General features: G+C 43.4%; 1 protein-coding gene across 1 annotated transcript in view; it reads left to right on the top strand.

Annotated features, from left to right (window-relative positions):
- The first annotated feature begins 454 nt into the window (after positions 1 to 454).
- plekhg4 (pleckstrin homology domain containing, family G (with RhoGef domain) member 4) overlaps positions 455 to 23,107 on the top strand; it is a 45,027-nt gene continuing 22,374 nt past the window's right edge. Inside the window, exons 1-3 of the mRNA XM_069659323.1 lie at positions 455 to 537; positions 17,216 to 17,413; positions 19,212 to 21,960. Coding sequence (XP_069515424.1) covers positions 535 to 537; positions 17,216 to 17,413; positions 19,212 to 21,960 — 2,950 coding nt within the window. The 5' untranslated portion in view covers positions 455 to 534. The remainder of the gene's footprint in view (positions 538 to 17,215; positions 17,414 to 19,211; positions 21,961 to 23,107) is intronic.

Raw genomic sequence — 23,107 nt, 5'->3', positions numbered from 1 at the left:
TCTTCAGTTTAACATAAAGAGTAATTTAACCCCACAGGACACAGGTGGTGATTGTGTATAGATCTGTTAGTATGTTTGTGTTTTTGTCTCTTACACAAATCTTCAGTTGGATCCAAACTAACCATTTAAAACACCAAAGTCACACAAATATGTGAAAATAGGTCCCAGGTTTAAAAAATACAGGAATTACCCTTTAAACGATTCACGGTCTAAAAAGTAGATCCATCCTGCTTCACTACTCTGAACAGGGGTGATTGTAGATGAAGCTTCTGTAAGGCAAAAACCTGCCAGCAGAGAGAGACAGAGAGGGGGGAGGAGGAGGAGGAGGAGGGGGAGGATCAAGAGAAGAAGGACTGACAGCTGGTGGGCGGAGCTTAACGTGTGAGAGGTTTGACTGTGAGTTACAGCAGATCAGACCTGACGAGACAAGAGACACACCACAGAGAGACAGACAGACAGAGGGAGAGAGAGAGAGAGACAGGAAAATGACCTTACACTGGAATATACTACTACTGACAACACACTGCAAACAACATGGTAAGATCACTGACACACACACACACAAACACACACACATACAGAGTCAGTAAGTAGCACATGTAGAGTGTGTCCATGTGGAGAGTGTGTGTGCTGAAGCCGGGTTTTTTGGTGGGGGAGGGGGCTGCAGGGGTGTAGGGTTTCCTCCAAGGTGTATTCCTTAAACATTTGTCCCGAGATGTGTGTGTGTTGTCAGTTAGTTAAACAGTCAATTCAGTCTGTGTGTGTGTGTGTGTGTGTGTGTGTGTGTGTGTGTGTGTGCGCGCTTGTAGGTGTGTGTGTGTGTGCGCGCTTGCAGGTGTGTGTGTGTAGTTTGGATTAGGAGATTGCTCAGTGAAATAAAAGAAGGTACAGTAATTAATCCTTCAGTCTTATTGTCAGAATGGGAAACAGACAGAACACAGCAGGCTCAGCCCAGTCAGTCACTGATGTAAAATAAGGAATATAATAACATTAATAATAATACATACTGTTAGTAAGATCTGACAAATCCAGAACAACCTGTTTTTAAAAGTGTTGCTGTCTCTTATATCCCCCAGAACTTTAAATAACTTTAATTTCGGTTTTATTGGAGATCCCAAAGGTTACAAAGATCCCACATCCGACTGGGTTTATTTTGAGTGTTTTAAACGATGCAACAGACATGAAGGAGTCTCCTGAAATATGTTTAATGAAGCTTAAATGAAGAGCTGCAACAACATGTTGCAAAAACAGATACAGAAAAACATGTTTGTCTTTTAAACTTTAAAGAACATTTACAGGATGTTTGTTATTTCCTTGGACTTAGACACACAGATGGAGGCATGTTGTTTCAGTCCTGCTGTGGATGATCAGCATGTGAAGGACTCCTGTAGAGTCAGTAGGCTCTTTCACACATGCACTGCACTCCTAAAAATGTCCTGACATGGTCCGGGTTCGGCTGCATGTGTGAACGCAAATGGTAGAATATTTCACCCGGCTTTATGCAGACTTTTTCCTGCCAGCCTCCCAGTGAAATGTCTGCAAGAAGTCAGGGTGAGCCGATGTGTAACCCAACAGGTCACATTGACCCCGAGCGAGTGGGGTGATGACGTTTGTATCATAAACCGCCTGTGAGACCAGAAGAGCGGCACATAACAGGATGATTAAAAATATCAGAGGTTAAAGAAGAAGGATCATTTATAAGATGTATCTAAGACTTCTGGCTGTGAGAGACAACACTGAAGTTGTTCACCAGTTGGGCGGACAGCATCATACTTTTTACACTATGTATTGCAGCATGAGACGCCCCTCTGGAAAATGTCAGCGGCAGACTGTCTTGAAATTTTGTGGAAATTGTCCGGATTGGCTGTGTGAAAAGGGTCTCTGTTTTGTCCCTCAGCTCTTCCTGTAGTTGATCTGCATGATTCTGGTCTCATGCTGTAGTCCCTACTCGTCATGCTAACAGATTGTAATTTGGTAATTATCACCTGAACAAGAGCAGGAGCGCTCACCTCAGCAGACTCAACAAATCATTACTAGAACATAAATGTTTAGGAGCATACGGACCCTTTTCAAGTTCACTCATTCATTTGGTGAGAGCAGCAGAATGCAGACTCTGGATGTGTGTAGACATGTGGTGCTGTGAGGCCTGTTTGCAGAGAGTTCTGCTTTAGACAAACAGTCGCTCACGAGCAGACAGACAGGTTTTAAACGTGTCTGTCCCAAGTTTATCAAGTTCATCCCAAACATTTCAAGCATCCCCTCCAAGGCAGAAATGAAACGTTTCACTTCAACGACTGAAACTGACACGAATTAGACAACACACCCACGACCATGACACGTTCTTTGAGAGCCACTTTTAAAGCTACGTTTCCAAATGAAACAAGATCAGCAGCTTTTCCAAAACAACTGTTTCAATGCGTTGTGTCCTTTTTCCGTTAACATTGACTGAGATAAGTAAATACTTTAAAATATCCTAACTATCACCATACCTGATCTTCAAAGTTCATCCTGAACAACACCTGCAGCTAAAATGTATAACGAAAACTTTGTACTGGAAAACCACCATCTTGTAAACCTGAAAGCCTTGAATGTTTGTTCAATATGTGTTGTAGTCTCGAGTCGACCGTGGGCCTGTTCCTGCCCCTGAGCTTCAGTTTGATCTGTTTTCTGCTTTTAATTGTCTTTTTGGTTCGTTCTCTGTCAGCAGAGCAGACTCACAGGACACGGCAGGAATAAAGAGACCTGAGGTTATTGTTTCTGTTATGTCACCGGGTCTCTCGGTATGTGTGTGTGTGTGTGTGTCATCACACACCTTAGCGGGGATGTTATGTTTCTATGGAGACAATCTGTGCGATTGTACACCTTCACAGGGTGTGTTTTCATGTCTTGAGTCATTTCGTATAAAGGTGACTTGTTGCTGAAGTACACAAGGGCAGACATGCCACAGAGATGCTTTCACACAGACTCAGACCAGAACCATGAGAGGAGCCAGAACGCACCCCTGATATCGAAGCACTGACGTCTGGGTTTATTCTATTCTGTTAGTAGAACTGGCAATTATCAGTACGTCGATTGGACACTTCTTATTGATTAGTTAGTTGTGATAATTGACCAGTTTAGTCTTTAGTCCAGTTTGGAGGATGAGAGGATTTTAATCTTACTTTCCTCACACGTGATTCAAGGAAATTATTTTCCTTTATCGGGTAATCCAATGATTATTTCCAGGATAAATACATTAAACATTTATTTTATAATCATGAATGTCCACAGCAAAGTCTCTACATGTCTTCCAAACCACAACTGTTCGTGAGCCTTCTGTTTGACGAGTGATTAACTGATTATCAAAGTAGTAACCAATTAGTTTCAGTCTCTTGACTTTGGAGTGTCTCGCTGTCATTTTGTCATCAGCTTTGTTTTGTTATGAAATCTAAGACGGAGGCAGAGCTGAAGGAGGTTTGGTGCTACAGGAAGTTCAACATGTGCTCTGTCCTGATCCTCCATGTTTGTTGTCTCTGTGTCTCATGGCTGCACAAATAGTGTAATTAGATGTTCACAGTGTATTTTCCGACTAATGTAAATGCTGCTGAAGTCATTTTAACACGACAGAAACGTGTTGTCGTCCTGTTTGGAGGCATCTCTCCTCACATTGATCGGAGGTGACCTGTGACTCTGCCTGTGTGATGTTATGCCATCATGTTAATGATGTTGGACCCTGATGTCGCTGACGTTTCACCATTGTTACTGCCGGGGTTTACTGCCGTTAACCCCTTCAGTGACCTTCAACCCTGTCAGTCTGATTGGACGATTGATTCACACAGAGTCTGGTTCAAGCAAAGTTGATAATTTCATGTTGAAAATCTAAGTCCTGATTGTCAGAGGAGGAAGTTCTCTAACAACGTGGCTCCCAGTGCCGTGAAGATTGTGACCATAATGATAATGGAAGATTAGTTTTGTGTTTGTAATTTCATTACAACTGTCAGTGGTCTCTCCAGCGTGTAGTAGACAGGAATAGATGCATCTGTTGTTTTTTAATAAGTTTAATTTGTGAGAAACTCGTGACGCTGTCCTGTGTTCTTGTGAGATTCTCCTGACGTCCTGATCTTGCATTTGAATTATGAATCGGAAAGTTCGTAGCTTGTTTCATGGTGCAGACAGACCTGACAAAGCATGAAGTCAGACTTTGTACAAATTTGTATCATGATATAGATATTTTAGCATCTTATCAACCAATTTAGTTCATTAATCACAGCAAAATCTTTTGGTTCACAGTCTCTGTTCCTGGAGAAGGCGGTGAAATTGTTGGCGTAGCATCTGGAAAGGTGACTAATTTCAGGTGGTGTTCAACCTGCACGAAAAAAACAAATGATCTTGCTGTCAAACGAGCGTGAGTAACACAAGGCGAAAACAAACGTTCAAAACGAACATAATGCAACATAATCCACCGTTTCACTGGGTTGACATTCCTGAACGCTGAGTTTGTCACGTGGACGGTGTGTTTATTTAATGATAAAACCATTGTTACCGTATAAAGAGAAGCAGATCAGTTCATCAGACTGGACTGTCTACATCTCACTCCATCTTCTCACCTCACCTGTACCTGTAGCAGCACGCCCAAAACATCCCCACGCTTTGAACGTCCACATAAAGGGAAAGATTCACTGATTGCATCCAGAGAGTAAACATGCTAAAAAATACCCCAAATCCAGCCCATAATAACCTTCCATCAGAGACCATGTGCCCCTGACATGAAGAAGCATTTTTGTAGATATTTTTACCAAACTGCAGAAGCTGCTTGTGCAGTACAAAGTGGCTCTTTGTCTCATAAACAGCCAGAAGGAGTGTCAGAATAAAAGACTTTGAGTCTGTGTACAATCTGATGCAGAGCCTGGATGCTGATGCCTGGCAGCGCAGCACTCTGCACCAGTTTAAATGGACAGACAAAGATAAGAGTGCGGTGGAGAGAAAGGAAACGTGTTCAGGCTCTTCTTTAGGGAGTCTAAATCAGAGATGTTAGGACATGTCGAGGGGCTGTTGGGTAAAAAGATGGGGGGGGGGGGGTCATGAGGAGCTGCAGGAATGCTGGGAACACTTGGATAATGGACTCGTACTGATGGATGGAGGCTGTCGAGGTTACACGGGAAACAACATGCAGGTATTCAGCAGGTTGTGTTAGTGTAGTCATGACGTGCCACCGCTTCAGCTGCCAACAACATCAATTGATTTTTACTGATCAATACCACTAAATGACTACCTGATTTATTTTACCCTCTAGACCCCAGTGGGATTCTGGATGTTGCAGTTCACCTCAGGAAGATTTTTCCTACTTAATTCCAAACAAACAGCTCCGTCTCTGTAACACACAGAAAGAGACAATCGCAGCTTTTCATTTACAAAAATCATAACTTCCTCTTTTATGTCAGACCTAATATATGTACAAAACAGATCCTTCACTTGAGTTATAAAACAAACTGTTACAGTATGAGGTAGCAGGTAGAGTCTTGAGAAATCTGCGTGCGGAAAAAAGCTGCTGTTACATGATTACATGATGATAATCGGCGGTGATTCATTGAACTGAATTCTAGCAAGAACTTTTTGTTCACAGTGTATTTTTGGATTTCATCATTTACGGTGATTCAGGATCTCCTTAACAACAGTCTTGTCTCCATAACAATTTAACGACAGGGACTCTTGTTGGCTGGGAATGAATAGTAACAGATTTTAATGTTAAGATGCAGATTTCTGTTTCTGGTTTTGATAACAACTTAAGTATCTACAATACAAATGTTGAACTGCGTTGTCTGTGCTTTACTTACTGAAATGTAGAACAGCTGCTCTAGAGGATTAACAACATGACGTAAAAACAATATGTACATCATGTTTTCCATGGTTTTTATTGTTTCTGTAAGTTTTGCAGAACATGTTTTCATGTAGGACCCCATCTCTCTGAGTTAGAAATGAAGTGACCTCGTCTGTCAGAGCCTTAAAATAAAGTTAACCTTCATGCTTGTAGTGCGACAGACATTGTAATTGTATATTTTGCTCCAGTTATGCAGCTATTCTGGTCTGACATCCAAAATGTTACTACCAGACCATCATGTCGTATTGGCAGTCCAGAAATATCCAACAGTGTTTGGAAAATAGAGCTGAAAATATCAGATAAACTAGGGAGGTGCCAGGGGAGCCATGTGCTCCAGACACAGATGGAAACTACATCAGGATACATTACATACAAGGAGAAATGCAATTGATGGAGCTTTCTGCCTGCTTCAGTACTCTCTGTTTGCTCCTGTTATAGTCAAACCCAAATCCATCTCCTATTTAATGAACATGTGTGGCTTCATACTTAAGAACGATTTGAGAAGGCCAATCTGTAATGGAGGGAAAGAATGGAAAAGAAATCAAGTCCAGAGCCACCCCTCTGTTTAAGTTTACACAGTTTCCTACGTTGAGACATGATTAGAATGAGCGTCTTGTACGTTACTGAAATGATAGATTATAAAACATGCTAACTTTGTTGTAGCTTTGTAGACAAGACCACCTAAACCAAGACAAGTCATGATGAAGACCAAAAGGTATTGTGACCGAGACAAGACAAAGACATTGAAGGATCTAGATCAAGTCAAGACCAAACCAGAGGGTAATGAGACAAAGACCAAGTTAAGGCTAAGACCTGAGTAAATTAAGACCGAAACAAAACCAAGAATTACATACAAAGACTTGAGGATTGAGGCAGAGAAAAGCCAAAGACTTTTGTTTGATCTTGACTCAGTCTAAATCCTGTATCGGTACCAAGCCATTATAAAGACTTGAGGGATAGAGACAGAGTCAAGACCAAACCTGAGTCTATCAGGACTGAGCCAATACCAAGACTTTAAGGGACAGAGCTTGAGTTGAGTCCATGAACAGGACAGGGAAAGACCAATTTAAGTCCAAGACCAGAGTGTATCACGACTGAGATGAAACCAAGGCTTTGTAGGATTGACACCAACACTAAGACTAAGGACAACTCGAAGACCAAGACATGGCAAAACCAAGTCAAGACCAAGACTAGACCAATACGTGTGCCACACTGCATGAAACACACAATCCAAACTATTGACACCCCTCAAACTGCTCTGAAAGACCCACACTATAAAAACCATAACAAAAAACAATGTAATTCTTCTTCATGACAATTTATTGATATCCCCGGTACAAGTACAAGTTAATCGCTGTGGATTCCAAGACAAGACCAAGACTCTCCTAAAATGGGCTTGAGGTTGATTTCAAGTTCTAAAATAGTCGTTGGTGGAGCTGCAAGAGATAGATAACAACACTGAGGTCGTCATTCAGGAGCCGTCCCTGCTAACATTTTGCACGATGGTACCTGTATCTGTTTAACTCATGAAACCTGCTGATTCAAACAGGAAAAACTGTTTCATCAGACACAGCGATGTTTGTTATGCTGGAGATGTTTAGGTTCAGTCTGAAGATAGAAAGAGGCGTCCATGAGCAGGGCGCCTCAGGTCTCTGGATCACGTTTAACACACTGACCCACTGGGCACCACTTCAGGTCCTGATGGAAGCTGTTTTCACGCTTCCTTTCCGAGGGTCAGATGTCAGGGAAAGGAGCTCAGCCTTTGGGACTGCAGGCTGCAACTCACCCGGAAAGGCTTTTATATCTGAAGACTTGTCATTGACAGGAAGTGTCCATTGTCCTTGGTGTTGAGTGCTGTGTTGTTGGGACAGGACAGTCCCGGGGCGGTGGACTACAAAGTGCTGGTCTCCAGAAGAGGAGGCACAATGAGGCAGTGTTCTTGCAGGTCCAGAAGATTCATCTTCAAGGCTCCTGAAATCTTTCCGCTCCAGCCTGCCTGAAACCCGAAGCCTCGCCGACCCCCTCACATCTTCTGGGAAAACACCCGCACCTGAATGTGACACCCGCCTAAAGAAGATTCCCTCCGGACCGTTAAATTTTGACCTACTTCGGTTTGAAGTGAAAGCTGTCTCACATGCCCGGGCAGAGATATATACAGATACTAATATTGATTCTTCTGCATTTACATTTATCACCTTTTATTCATCTGTCAATATTACACATTTTGCATTTTCATACTTTTTATATCATTGATTTTTTTCCTTCAAAAACAAAATAAAATTAATAACAAAACAGAAGAAAGAAGTATTTGTTAGATTTAAAATGTCCTGTAAAAGAAAAGAATATCCTCCTCTTGAATAATAAGCCATCAGCTCTGCTGGTCTCTCTGGACCCAAAACCTGTCGATGATTGTGTTGATTACACGATGGACTCTTTACAGTTACTGCAGCATTTGTGACACAAAGCAAATTTAACGCAAACAAGAATCATGCTTTGCTCCTCGGGCTATGTCCACACGTACATGGGTATTTTTCAAGACGTAGCTTCTTCTCCGTTTTGGTCTTTCGTCCACACAGACGCAGTTTAAGGTCACTGAAAACAGATCTTTTGTAAAACTCCGGACAGGATGAAGACTTTTAGAAACTCAGTTTCCGTGGAGGCGTGTGGACGATGTAAATTTTTTTGGCTCATGACTTCAGGCTGTGCATCGTTATCTCGTATATCGTGACATAAACATTGATGCTTAACAGGACTTTTTACATGTTTACACCAAAATGTACAGTTCATTGTCTCCTCCATTGAGAAACAGAGACGTCAGGATAGATTTTTTCAGACATTTGATTAGCTGTGATTCTTCTTCTTTGCATGACCGAGTTATATCGCGGCCTGTTGGTGTGGCATTCTCATGACAGCGTTTCTGTTGTGTTTTTGCCTTTTCGTTTGGACAGGAACAGTTTTTTTGGAAACGAAGGAGGGAAAAACTCAGTTTTCAATAATACCCGTGTATGTGTAGACATGGCCTTAATCTCAAAGCTCTTGTCAACATTAAGGAAAAAAGATGCTGAAAGGAAACAATATTTGATAACTTCTTCTCTTTTGTTCTGAACGCCTCAAGATAGAAATTGGAAGGGTCAGGCTAAATGTCCTCTTAGTCAGAACCAGAGAGAGCAGATTAAACCTGACATGAGGAACAAGTAGTTGTGATCAGACTTTAATGTGGAGGGAAGTGATGACTTTCTAATGTTTGAAATGGAGGAGCTGCTGGAGAGTCTTTATCAGACTTTTACCGAGCTCAGCTCTGACATCAGCTGAAACATTCGTCTCTTAGCGCCGGCCGGTAGTCGGGCTGACATCTCACTGCTTGTCTCTGACATCATGATTTCTACCTTTGTGGTAACAGATCGTAGATTTCTCCCCCTTGTAGATGTGGAGAGCTCCTGCAGCCCCTTTGAGCCTGTCAGTGGTTAGAGATTAGCTCGGTGCTTAAATCACAGCAGGTCCCAGAGGAGCCGAGGCATTACCTCTTTATTTCTACAAAGGAGCTCAGTGGAGTGGCCTTGAAGTCTGCACAGCTGGGCTCAGCTTACTGAGCAGCCTGAGGAATCATTCAGAGTCTGAGAAAACGCTCAAATCTAATCTCCTGTTGGAGGAACTCGCTGTGTGTCAAGGTCATCGCTCTTCACTATCTGTCTCAGCTCTGTGGCGCCTGCCTCGTAACAGCCGGCGAGGTTCGGACATCTTTGTCCTCCTCGTGGTGAGAGGTTAGTGTTTGTGTGGGATCGATGGCCCCCCACCATCAGCCTCAGCTGCTGCCCGCTCTCATGAAGGTGTGAACTCCTGTGAAAACAGAGGAGGCAGACTCAGAGACAACAGGCAGTGAAGGCTGGTTGTAAAGAGTGTTTGGTTTGGAGAACCATGCTGAGCTGATACCTGCAGTTTCTCTGAATACTCAAATGGTAATTCCCTTTTTCGTCTGTGTTTTAGACCAAAAATGTTCTTTCTCTAAATACAGCGTTTCCAAAAAAAGCCTTCAGAGAACATCAATCTTAATACTTTGACTTGGAATTTCAAAGTGTGGGGAGAAACGGAGAACTCTGTGAAATGATGAACGATGCTGCTCACTGAGGGCTGAAGCTGTGCAGCTCTAAAGTTAAGAAGCACCGTTTGTATTGTAAGACGGGCAGCCCAACAGGTCTGAGCTTTTTTTTAATGTATTTCAAAGATGTTTCTAGAAAGTAGCTACAGGGGGAGGCTCAGCTGAAAATACTGATGGTTGGAAAGCTGACCAGAGATACCTGTTGGTTGAAATGTGTACTTCCTGTGAGACTGACATCGGCTTGTCATCTGAATCTGATCCATACCTGATAAAAGCTTTAAAATGAAACATCTGCATCAGATAGGACCGGCGCTAAAGATAATGCTTAAATTATGCTATGAAGAGGGGGCTGTGTCCATGTAGTTCAGGGGTTTCTCTGTGGACACAAGTCTGTACGTAAACAGCTGCAGATTCTGTGCAAAGAGCATTAACAGTCTAGATGGTATAGGGAAGAAATACTGTGTATGTTTTACGTCGATGCTGCTTTAGCTTCATCTGACCTACAGTAATGACTGTGGATTTGTTCTGGCACATTCCCGTTATCGGTTGAAACACGGCAGCTCGGTACGCTGTCTCATCTCACACCTCGAGTTTCCCCCCGAAGCTCCAACTGTTGCTGCACACTGCGATCACTTTACTGCTTTCTCAGTAATCTCACTCTGTATCTGCTCAGCTCTCATTCCTGCTCGTCATTTATGGAAGGAGATACGATCTGACAGATGAAACTCTGATCTGATGTGTCTGAACAGGCTGCAGCTCGTAACGGCAGACAGAAACAGACGCGAAAACAAGAACGAGAACAAAGCAAAGTCATTATGAGAGGAAATGTAGGAATGAAGGAAGAATAACAGCATCTCGAGCTGATGTAAAACAACACCAGAGGAAGTTCATGAGGAGGAAGTCCTTCTCACACGGGACTCATGTTACCTGTGGACCTCGTTGCTTTATAATAATTAAGAAAACAGAGGTCGTCTGTGTTCCTAATCCTGTGTGTAATCTATAAAGTCAAATTCCTTCGTTAATTACAGCCGTAATTCGCCCGAGGTCATCTGATAATATTGGTCCCATGTGAAGCAGCTTCTAACAGAGGCTGCAGTGGAAACATGGATGACAGAGAAGGACTGTACCAACATCAAATCCAGATAGATGAATGTCAGTCCAGCTTGTGTTGATCTGTCAGGTCTTTATGTGTTTTTTTGTGTGTGTGTGTTGTGTGTGAGCAGATTTGTGCTCAGTCATGTGTGCATCAGTTTATCTTCCCCTTACAGTTAAAGACAGAAAAGCAATGCTCAGTCACCGCCTTTATTTATCCTGTCAGGATGCTCTGCACAGAAGGCAGACGCAAGTGCAAGTGTAAGATCAGATACAGACACGTTTCAGTTATTATCATTAGTAAAGTTTGGTTTGAGTGTTCGATGCGAGAAGCCTCCTCCCTCACTGTTATGTCTTTGCGACCTGCAGGCCTCACGTGCTTGTGATGTGAAAACGCTCAAAGGGATCTCAACCGTATCTCTATCATCTGAATGAATTATGTGTGTGAAACGTGTTTGCAGTTGTTGCCAATATATTCTGTGTTTCTGCGGCACAGCTGCAAAATCGGATGTGTTTTTCCCACAGTCTGAGAAAGTAAAGGTGTGCATCCTGCTCACATGCAGTCATGAAACCCCAGCATGCCTCAGTGTCTCAGATGGCAGAGGAGCAGAATGTTAAATAATAGTAATGATGAATAACAATAGAGCAGCCAACAGAGGGGAGACAGGCTGCTTCAGACACAGTTTTTGTTGGTTAAGTTTACAGACTGTTGATCCTGACGACATCCTTGGAAACAGACACACACAAAAATACAGTAATAACAATAATTTAATAGTTTATAGCAATTTTCTGGACTTTGCAACATGCAACTGTCAACATATACATTTCTATTGTATAAATCAGACATAAACATGATGAGCAAAATGAACACATTAACATTTTAATGGACCAAATGTGTGTGCAAAAGTAAACAAGGCAGTATGAAGGTTTATTGTTGTGGATGCTCTAAACAACCTCCACCACAGCAGGACAGCTGGCCCGCTCTGTCACTGTGTTCACTTATGAGGGGTCAAAGGCCGCGTCTCCTGTGGGTCCCATGCGCTTAGAGCTCCACCCTCCCTGTGCCATGTCACCATGATTGGTTACTAAAAAGGTCATGACCTCTGCTTTTTGGAAACCATGACCCCTCTTATGGTGTGGTTGTTTAAACACATGAGAGGCAGAGACGGGGTGAAGACGTTTAATCACGTATCAGCCATATGTTCGTGATACGGAGGAGGCTCAGTACTTGACTGGATGTATTTGTGGGTTCAGTTTAGCCCCATCAGGATCCTGGAGTCTGACAGTGACCCTGTTATTTGCTGCACCCTCGTCCTCCACACCCAACAGGAACTGGTTTTTCCATCAGCAGTCAGCTGAGCAGTCGTGTGGATGAATCATGGCTCTCCAGGGAGAGACAGGCTGCCACTGACTATTCATTAAAACCAGAATAACCTGAGAGATTGGATTAGTTTATCCTGAAGGCTCCATCTGGATGATTAAACAACGGCCTTTTGTCTGCCATCACAAACGTGACAGATTTTGCGTCCTGCAGGAGTTTGATCTGAAAATGTTGTCCCTGAATTTAAGTCTCAGGACTCTCCTGGACCGCTATTAATACTACAATTCCCATGAGCCTCAGCTAGTGCTGCTCGAGTGTAGAAGCCAGTCAAACATCACCTTACTTCTCGACTTCATCTGAGAAGGATTCAAATCCAACAGTGAGCTGACTCAGACTGCAGAATGTGAAGACCTGTGATTGGCTGTTTGCTCATGAAATGCACCCTGGGAGCTGTAGTTCACTTCTGTAATCTGTTTTTTATGTTCACAGGCTTCTTGACGTTTTATCGTTTAATCAAGGTTTCAAACACTTTTTTTATCCCTCGTCTCTGATAAATAAAAAAAATTGAACTAGATTTAATTTACAAAATCCAAAATTGCTCCTCCTGTTTATTTACTTCAGGTAAACATGGCAACAGATGTTTAATGCTGTGCCAGCTGCTAAGACACAGGCATGAAGCTGAGCACTCCTTGCTTTATGTAGTGGATGTTTTCTTTTTTTCATCATCTGCTAATGAGACACGGATCAGGTTCGTCTGGTCCCTCCTGTCCTGGGTCACATTAGGAAGTAAAGTGCCCTTAATGAGACAGTATAATCATTATTACTGTTCAGTATTACCTGCTCGTGCCATGACATTCTACCGCAGCCTGACAACAGGCTGGATCTCCTCATGTTTGTTGTTATTGAGCTGTGTTTGGACCAAAATCGAAGCCATTTCCCGCCTCACATCACTTGCACAAGTTCGACTGCAGGATCATCTGTGTTTATTCACACTGGTTAAACAGGACCTGTGGATATTTGCCCCTCCAGATACAACGGAAAACCAAACTTTGACTTTGAGTGTACTCCCGCCGTATGCAAAAATTGCCTTGATTTTGGTTTTAACACACCTTCAGTTTGGTGAATATCTGTTTCTTTTCTGTAAATTATGTAGCTGAAAAACATCACACGTTTTAATACATCTTTATTACTCGAGTAGATCGAGCTTATAGACTTCCCTTCAGTCTGCTGTGACAGAATAAAGACGTACGTCGCCCAAATGACATCAAATAAACACGTTTTATAACAGTTGTGAATTTCAGATGAATGAATTTGAATTTCCTGCTCGCACACAATTAAACTAAAGATAGTGCACAGGAAGGAGCCTTAAACCCATTGCTTTGACCTCTGACCTTTGACCCCCTCCTAATTGTCTGTTTGTATTGTCAGTGATCTTCAGAGTGGAGCTTTTTTGTGCATATGTTCCTTCAGTAAGAGCTCGAGATAAATGAAACGTGAACTTAAATCAGAGCGTGTGTTTTATCACAGGAGTCTGGTGTGTGGAGGATAATGAAGTTAGTATTCAGGAGGCCTCGGAGTGGGTGGCCCCTTCCAGTCTCATGGGAACCTCACTCAGCCTGCTTTGATGTCACTCCTCCTCACCCGTCCTCACCCCTCCTCGCCCTCCTTCAATGGGCAAAGCTGCACTTTTAATCTCCTAATCCACACATTTATATACTCTGTGTTTCTACAGTTGGATTAACATTTTGTGTGTGCTGTATTTGACCCTTGTTTCCTTTTTTCCTGCATCACAGAGCTGCTTTTCAATGCTTTACAAGCCTCTAATTCATTCACAGATCCAGTTTGTCCAAGGACACTCCAACGTGTGCTGAGGGATCAAACCTCCACCCTCATGCCTCATGCATGAGGTGTACAGTTGATAAAACGTGATAGGGATGTCAGATGGCTTCGTGAGGTGGTGAAAATATGGATTATATAGAGTAATATTAGAATCAGAATCAGTGTTTATTGCCAAGTAGGTTTACACAACAAGGAATTTGTTTTGGTGATTTTTGATATAGAAGAAGATAAAAAATAGGAATAAGAATAAAAATATAAAAAGCAATACGTATAATACAAATAGGTGTGATTAAAAACTGTACTGTAAAACTGATATTGATTAATTTAGATGGTTCTTTTTCAGGTGACTAGAACAGGTTTTGGTGCAGATTTCGTCCACATTAGCACGTAGCTTTATTTATTATGTTTTGGCCGCACTCACCGCTATCTACTTTAGATAAAACATGAACTATTGATAAGTACCCTACAACCCCACTTCAAAAAAAGCGAACTGTCCCTTTAATTTACTGACATGTTTTTAGTAACTAAACTAAACTCCAAACATTTCTTCCATGGGAAGGGGTCTAACCTAAAACTTAAACCCAATATAATTATTTACAACATTTATTTAAGTTACAACAACAAAATTTAATTTATTTATTTGTAAACAGTGCAAAAAGCTAACCTGTCAAAATTAAAGGTGTGCTTCCATCATTATGAAACTACTCTTCCAGTAAGGGTTAATAAAAGCCATCAAATCCAAACTGGTTTGGAGTTTGCAGAGAGAATGCTGCGGGCCAAAGCACACCTGCAGAAACTGCCTTACTGCTGAGTGACAAGTTCTAAATTGATGTAGTTATTGGCTTTTAAGGACGATGATGATTTAGCTGCTGCAGACTCGGTGACACTTACCTTCTGACTTTTCTGTAACACGTACAGTATGTGTCTGCTTTTAACCTTTGGTAGCACCGTGTTTATGATGCTGTGTGAAATTCTGTTGACTTTAGCGCCCGCTCGGATCCAAAAGAGGTTCTGTCTCTGCTTGCGTCAACAGTTTGCACTCATGATCTGTGATCAGTCTCTGTGCCTTTCAGCAGTACAAAAATCCCCCCCTCAGCCCCGTGCCGCCCTCCACCCACTGTCATCTGATATCCTGCTGCTAATATTGGCCTCAGAACTGCATTTGGCTGCCAGTTGTTGTGTGTGATCCTGGCCAGCTGAGTCACATCCAGAATATTCAATGCAACAGAGACTGATGGAGAACGCTGCATGTGTTGCTGGGTGAGCAGGATGACATGATGACTGGAAGCAGTGGGAATAAAGTCATCAGTCCACCCTGTTACACGCTGGTTAACGATGAGTACAGGACCTGAGAGATGCTGCATGCACTGCTCTGAACTGTTGGCTCTAACGCGAACTGATGCACAAACCTTTCTGTCCTTTTTGAGCTTCTGTCTCTTCACCTGCTCAGTTACACTTTCTGAGTGAGTTGCACAGAAGTAGTCTGACTTTCTGTTGCTTTTGCTTGTTAGAATAGTAAATAATCCATCACATGCAGCAGATTATAACAGCTGACTAACGTTAACATGTAATAGCTGTATCTCCCCCTGTCGTCCACCTGTTACAGAACCATAGCACATACCTTTATTCAGCAGACAAACTTACAGGTGCAGAACTTGTTGGTCTCGCTCTGGAGCGTGATCACATTCAAGTTTTCTGAGGTTAAAGTTTCCGGAACAAATCAATCTACACTGAATCTCACAAACAGCCAGTGTGCTGGACAGAGTTGTTTGTAAACGCCCTGGTATGCTCCAGGTGTGAATGATCGTGCTCAAGTATCTATCCCTAACAATAGTTAAATTAAAGTCTTAATAATTTGTGTATTTTGTTTGTCTTGTACCAAACAGACTTTCAAAATTTTAAAAGACACTCTTGGCCTCTAAGGAACCTCAAACTTTGAGCCTGTTGTGTAACCCAGTTTCCTTTAAAAAAATATAATTATGTCGTATGATGCCAATCATTTCACCGCACCCATGATGACCCTATCTGGCCTTTTCTTGTCTGGAGTGCTTGGTCATCGTCCTCCGTTAATCATAAGCTTTTATACTGAAATTGCTGTGAGAGACAGGCGGTGGAAGATTAATTTAAAGAGACGGATGAAGGAGGGAACCTGGACTCATGTTCTCATGTGCCAACAGAAAGAGAGAGGGAAGATTAACCAGAAATACACGGCTACACATAAAATGTCAGAACTCCTGAAGTCAGCATTTAAGTGTATGTCGGTCACAGAGAGCTGGAGCCAGACGTCGTGTGCCGGCTGATATTTTTACCGGACCAGTCTCTGCTGTTTCCAGACCAGTGGATCCAGTTACAGGCCTGTTCCTGTTCTCCACCCTGCAGACGGGGGCCTCCCAGCCACACCTCCAGGGCCTGCTGGGCACGCCTTGGGCATTAAGCCTGAAATATTGAACTTGTTTTGGTCTGTGCACTCAAAGATTGAACACGTGCTGATATGAGGCGTGTTGGCAGTGTGAGAGACGTTATAACAGCTGACTCTGAACTCTAATATACAGTACAGGGACTTAAATGTGTAGACTAATAATAGCAGAGGAAGCAGTGGTTGGTGTGATCGCTCTGCTTTGAAAGTTCAGACCAGGCCCAAGTCTGTCTCTGTGGGCAGGTCGGTGTTTCTCAGTGGTCAGAGGGAAACGGAAGAAATGTTTGAAATGTGGCAGTAGTTTAATGACTCTGTTCTTTGTGTGACTGGAATGTGATGCAGAGGTGTGGTGTTTTTAAAGACAGCAGCTGCCGGTCCTGTAAACACAGACACATGTTCCTCAACTGTTTTTGTTTATCTCTTACTATCAAACTCTGGACTACCTAAGCCCTCTGCGAGAGAAGCCTTGCAGTTAGCTTTTTGGGGTTAGCAAACACTTGAGAGCTATAATCCAGGGTTAAGATCCCATGACCAAAATGTGCTCCTATTTTCACCCCCTACAAGCTGTTAAAGTCTCCATTCTTTTCCTCTCAGGACTCTGAATCTCTGGACCGGTGCATCCAGACTGCTCTGTCTGCCCTCTACCCGCCCTTTCAGGCGACATCTCCGACTGTCCTCTGTCAGGTCCTCAACGTGGTGGAGAACTGCTACAGAGGAGACGGTCTGCGTTACCTAATCCACTTCCTGCTACCTGCAAAGCAATTCTTAACACACCTCCAGCAAGATGCATGTGTGAGTATCCCAAATTATGGGACATCCAGTCTGAAGAGGCTGATGTAGAGTCTGTAGCGGCCACCATTCAATCTTAGGTGCTACAAATTGTCTGGAGAGGCTATTTTGCGGTGGCTTCTGCTTTTTAATGGCTACCTTTCAGGCTGCATTGGCTACCGCTAAATCTATAGTGGCTACCATTCTGTATCATTTGGGCTGTTGTTCAGTCTGTAGTGGCCACAGTTCAGTCTTTGGGGCTACCAGTTGGTCTGTTGTGGCTACCCTTCAGTTTGTAGGTGCTACTGGTTGGTCTGCAGGAGCTACACTTTAGTCAGAAGTAGCTATTCATTTGTATCTAGTAGCTACCTTACAGTGTTGTGGCTACTCTTTAGTCTGTAGTGACTACTGCTCAGTCTGTTGGGGCTTCTGTACAGTCTCTACTAGCTACCCTCTAGTCTGCGTTGGCTTTAGTTGGCTATGGTGGCTGTGGTTCAGTCTCTAGAAGCTACACTTCAGTATGTAGGAGCTATTGGTCACTCTGTAGTGGCTACTTTACAGTCTGTTGGGGCTACCATACAATCTGTAGTGGCTACCGTGCAGCCATTAGTGGCTATCCTTCAGTCTGTTTTGGCTATTGTTCAGTCTGTAGTGGTTTCTGTTCTGTAGTTGCTACCATTCACGCTGTAGGGGCTATTGTTAAGTCTGGTGTGGCTACCTTACAGTCTGTAGTGGCTAGTCTGAACTGGTTACTGTACAGCCTGTAGCAGCTTCTGTTCAGTCTGTTGGGGCTTCCACTCAGTCTTCAGTCTGTAATGCATATTCTTTAGTGGCTACTCTGCAGTCTGTAGTGGTGACTCTTCAGTGTGTAGTGGCTTCTTTTCAGTCTCTAATGGCTACTCTTCAATCCATTGTTGCTACTCTTTAATTCAGAGTAGATACTCTGTAGTCTGTATTGGCTAACCTTCAGTCGTACTGCTCCTGTGCAGTCTCTAGTGGCTACCTCACATTATGTAGCAGCTGCTGTTCTGTCGGTGGTGTCTATCGTTCAGTCCATAGTGGCTACTGATGATCTCTGTAGGCTACCAGTCAGTCTGTATGGGGCTGCCATGAAGCTTTTTAAGTGTTACAACCACTGACGTCAGAAGAGCAACAGTACTGTATTTGTGGAGGGCCTGGGGTGAAGATTCACTGCCACAAACCGCTGAAGTGTTTGGACATGACATTTTTCTTTCTTTGCAGTGAATCTCAAAACTTCAAATTTACCGTCACTGGACAGAAAGTCACGGTACAACGTGTCCTCAGTTGTCTGAGTGAACACTGTGTTGTCTTCTTGCTGCTGTCAGATATGTTGCAGGAGCACACACGAGGTTGTTACTGTGAGTCAGGACTGAACTCTGTGAGGAACTTACTCTCGCTGATGACTCAATCAGACCACTCTCTCCCCCTCTCTCTCGTCGTGTCTGTTCTTGCCTGTTGAGCTGCACGCGTGGTTGGCTGATGTGTCATGTTTGGTTAAGGTGACTCTGTGGGTTTGTCACTTACCTGGCGGTTGCTGGGAGGAGCCTCGCCCACAGACATCAGTAACAGAGAGGCCACAGTGTTCTGCAGGAAGTCATTAAGTGTGTTTGTGGTGTTTGATGCTTCAACAACAGATTTATTTTAAGATCATTAAAAAGGAATAAAGCTCATAAATAAAACATAAGCTACTGATTGTTAAACAGGCCTGGTACTTGGTTTACATGTGATGTGATTTTTATTCAGTTCTCTCCTCTCTTCTCCTCCTCTTCCCCTCCTCTTCTCCTCCTCTTCTCCTCCTCAGTTGCAGTACTGTGGTCTGTTGTTCCGTCATGAAGGCTGGCCTCTGTGCGTCCATGAGAAGGTAGTTATTCAGCTCTGTCCTCTGGACCCGCGTCTCCTCCGTCCAGGAGACTTTTACCTGCTGGTTTCTCCTCCCGCTGCTGCTCCTCCTCCTCCTCCTCGAGCACGTGGCGCCTCCTGCAGGAGCGCTGTTAACTCCTCCCCACGCCTGCTCCTGTGCAGCGTGTCAGCAGCAAGCCGTCATGTGGAGCAGCAGGAGGTGTCGGAGATAGCCCTGCCATCCCTCTTCAGCATGGCCTGGCTGGACTCTGTCAACAGGGAGAGGGAGCAGCGAGGAGCGTCCAGGCTGGAGCGCTGCCTCCTCTCTGCCAATGGAGACGTCTTCAGGGTCCCCTGGGAGGATCTAGTCTACCCACAATTCATCAGCCGGCCCAGGACCTCCCTCAGTGAGGACAAGGAGTCGTCAGCTAAGGATGGAGACATGCTAATAAATACATCAACCAATCAGAGTAAAGATAACAATACCTCAAGACAGGATGTTAAGCTCCTCCCATCGTCTACAAAAACTGACCAATCACAGGGAAGCAGCGACGACTCGGACTCAGAGGGCGAGTACGTGGAGCTATCGGAGCTCCCGCTGCCCCGCTTCTCCCCACAGAAAGGCTCCTTAACCCAGTCCATCAGCCTGCAGCATCGAGTCAGAACCAGCACACACACTACTGCACACACACCTCAAGACACTACCACAATCACCAACACACACTCTACTGTGAGCGCACACACATCTCTGAACACTCACACACAAACTGCTGCTACGACACACACCACGCACTCCTCTGGGGTCTGCGAGGAGGTCAGTTCCCACACCGGTTTGAGCTGCAGGCTCATTGAGGAGAACCTCAACCAGGACTCCAATGGACCCGTCATCCTCACCCCTATCTCCCCCACCTCCCCCAGCTCCTCCTCCTCGCTTGCTCCTCCTAAAGTAGTGGAAACCTCCAGCTGTCTGTCGCAGCGCTTGACGTCACAGGAGCAAAGAGAAGGTACTGATTCAGACATGAGTCTAAAGCTAAACACTGAACCTACGAACGGCACTGAACAGAAAGAAGAGGAGGATGAGAGCGAGGAGGAGATGAAAGAGAAGCCAGGGAAAGAGGAGGAGATGATGGAAAGGCAGAAAGAAAAGTATGAAATGATAGTGTCAGATGATGAGGGTGAAGAGAAGGAAGAAGAAGATTTACTGCTGCACACACACACAGCTGAAGAGGGAGGAGAAAATGAGGAGCAGGAGTATGAAAGTGAAGAGACAGAGGAGGATGGAGAGGACGAGTCTGATGAGGAGGAAGATGATGAGTTAGAGGAGGTGGAGGTAGAAGAGGAGGTTCAGGTTATTATTGTGCAGCAAAGTCAAGAAAGAAGGGAGGTGGAGGAGGAGCTAGTGATGAGAGAAGGTGAAGAGGGAGGAGGTGAACAAACGTGCAAAGATCAGGAAGTTGACACACATTCTGAAAACAGTACACAAAAGGAATACTCTGGAAACTCTTATTCTGAAAATAGTTCAAATCACATGCACTCTGAGGACTCTTATTTTGAAAACAAAAACCACTTAGAGGAGTCCAACACACCTCGCAAACCTTCTGAGGACTCTTATTCTGAAAAGACCAACCAGCAAGCACACTCTGTGGACTCTTATTCTGAAACGAGCATTATACAAACATGCTATGAAGACTCTTATTATGAAAATAATACACAACACACACACGCCGAGGACTCTTATAGTCAAAACAACACACACTTAGAAAAGTCAGACACACAACATAAACACTCTGAGGACTCTTATTATGAAATGAACACTTTACAAACTCACTCAGAAGACTCTAATTCTGAAAAGGACACACTACAAACAAATGAAAAAGACTCTTATTCTGAAAAGAACACACTAGAAACCCAGTGTGAAGACTCTTATTTTGAAAAGAACACACTACAAAAACACTTTGAAGACTCTTATTCTGAAAAGAACACAGCACAAACCCAGTCTAAAGACTCTTATTCTGAAAAGAACACAGTACAAACCCAGTCTGAAGACTCTTATTCTGAAAAGTACACAGTACAAACCCAGTCTGAAGACTCTTATTCTGAAAAGAACACAGTAAAAACCCAGTCTGAAGACTCTTACTCTGAAAAGAACACATTGCAAACCCAGTCTGAAGACTCTTACTCTGAAAAGAACACATTGCAAACCCAGTCTGAAGACTCTTATTCTGAAAAGAACGCACTACAAACGCTCTCTATAGACTCTCAAAAGAACAAACCACAAACACAATTTGAGGACTCTTATTTTGAAAAGAACCCACTACAAAAACACTCTGAAGACTCTTACTCTGAAAATCACACACTACCAACACAGTCTGTAGACTTTAAGTCTGAAATTAACAGTTTACAAACACACCCCGAGGACTCTTATTCTGAAAAAAACACACTACAAAAACACTCTGAAGACTCTTACTCTGAAAAGAACACACCGCAAACCCTGTCTGAAGACTCTTATTGTGAAAACAACACATTTAAAACACAGTCTGAGGAGTCTAATACACCAGCGATGGATCCAGACTCACTCAGGACTCGGTTGGAGGAGTCTGAAAATGCGCAGGAGAAGCTGGAGGAGGAGAAGAAGGAGGAGAAGGAGGAGGAGGAAGAGTGCTGCTGTGAGGAGGTTGGTGGAGGAAGAACTGCAGAGCTTCAAACTGAAGGTACAGAAAACTTCTCTCTCCTCATCACTCCCTTTTCCTTCTTCTGCTTTTCATCCCACAAACTGTCCTCATTTATTACCACCTCCTCCTTCTCCTCCCGTTAACTCCTCTGCTCCGGCACTTATTGTCCACCTCCTCCTCCTCCTTCCCTTTTTATCTTCCTCCTCATCAACCTCTTCAGTAAAATCACACTTCACCTCCTGTTCTAACTCTAACACACACTTCTGTTTGGATGCATATGATGTAGAGCTGACAGGAGCAGCTAGAAGGCAACAAGGTGGTCATTTGTTTCGCTCCTTTGATAACTGATTGTTTCATAATCTAATAAGACAGGAGCGTTCTCCCTCAGACTCCAGGCTGCAACATGAGGTCTGCTGTTAACTTTAAACCATCATGACTTAGAGAACTGAACGTCTCCCCCTCTGGCTTTTACATTGAATATCTCTGCTTTAAACTCTAAAAACAGTCTCTGTGTGTTACACAAAAACTGCAGGAAACGTTGGACTAGTCATGCTCGTAAACAGGAGTGCAGAGGGAGCAGTTTTTCTTATCTATTTAGCAGTGTTAATTTCGTTAACGAAAATGATGATGTTTAAAAAAAATCTTTTTTCCGAGACGAGACGTTGACGAGACAAAAAATAGATTTTTTATAGTAAAAACTCTCACGACACGTCTGTCTTGTTTTCATTAACGAGGAGAGACTAACATGTTATTAGTCGGCTGTCGGACATTCAAAATGCAGTTTCCACCACTGTGTGTTTAATCTGTCTGTCAAAATACATGCCTGTATCTGGGTAACTTGGTTTGAGATAACAGGTATCATGAAGGTGGTTATGAGCTTTCTTTGTTAACTCAGGCGTTCTGCTTCAGGCTCTGAGCGCGCTCACAGAAAAAGGGGCGTTTCACGTGTCATTTGATGCTTCTTCTGCACAGAAAGCAGCGATCACCAGCTGTCTGCTTCAGCCAGACTGTTTAAATGAGATGCGATCATGAAAAGTAATCTTTACATGCTGTGTTCTCATCGTTCTGTTTCTGTTTGGATGATCTCCTGGAATTTAAAGTGTTAATTTTACCTGAAGCAAACAGGTAAAAACGAGAAGAGGGAGACTGGAGTAAACTGTGACTAAAACTAAAAAGCATTTTCATC

This window comes from Semicossyphus pulcher, unplaced genomic scaffold, assembly GCF_022749685.1.
Source record: "Semicossyphus pulcher isolate SPU_LCO1_2020_fin unplaced genomic scaffold, fSemPul1.0.p SCAF_1, whole genome shotgun sequence".
NCBI classification, from domain to species: Eukaryota; Metazoa; Chordata; class Actinopteri; order Labriformes; family Labridae; genus Semicossyphus; species Semicossyphus pulcher.
The sequence above is the reverse complement of the archived record's forward strand: the minus strand, read 5'-3'. Positions and strand labels throughout refer to the sequence as shown.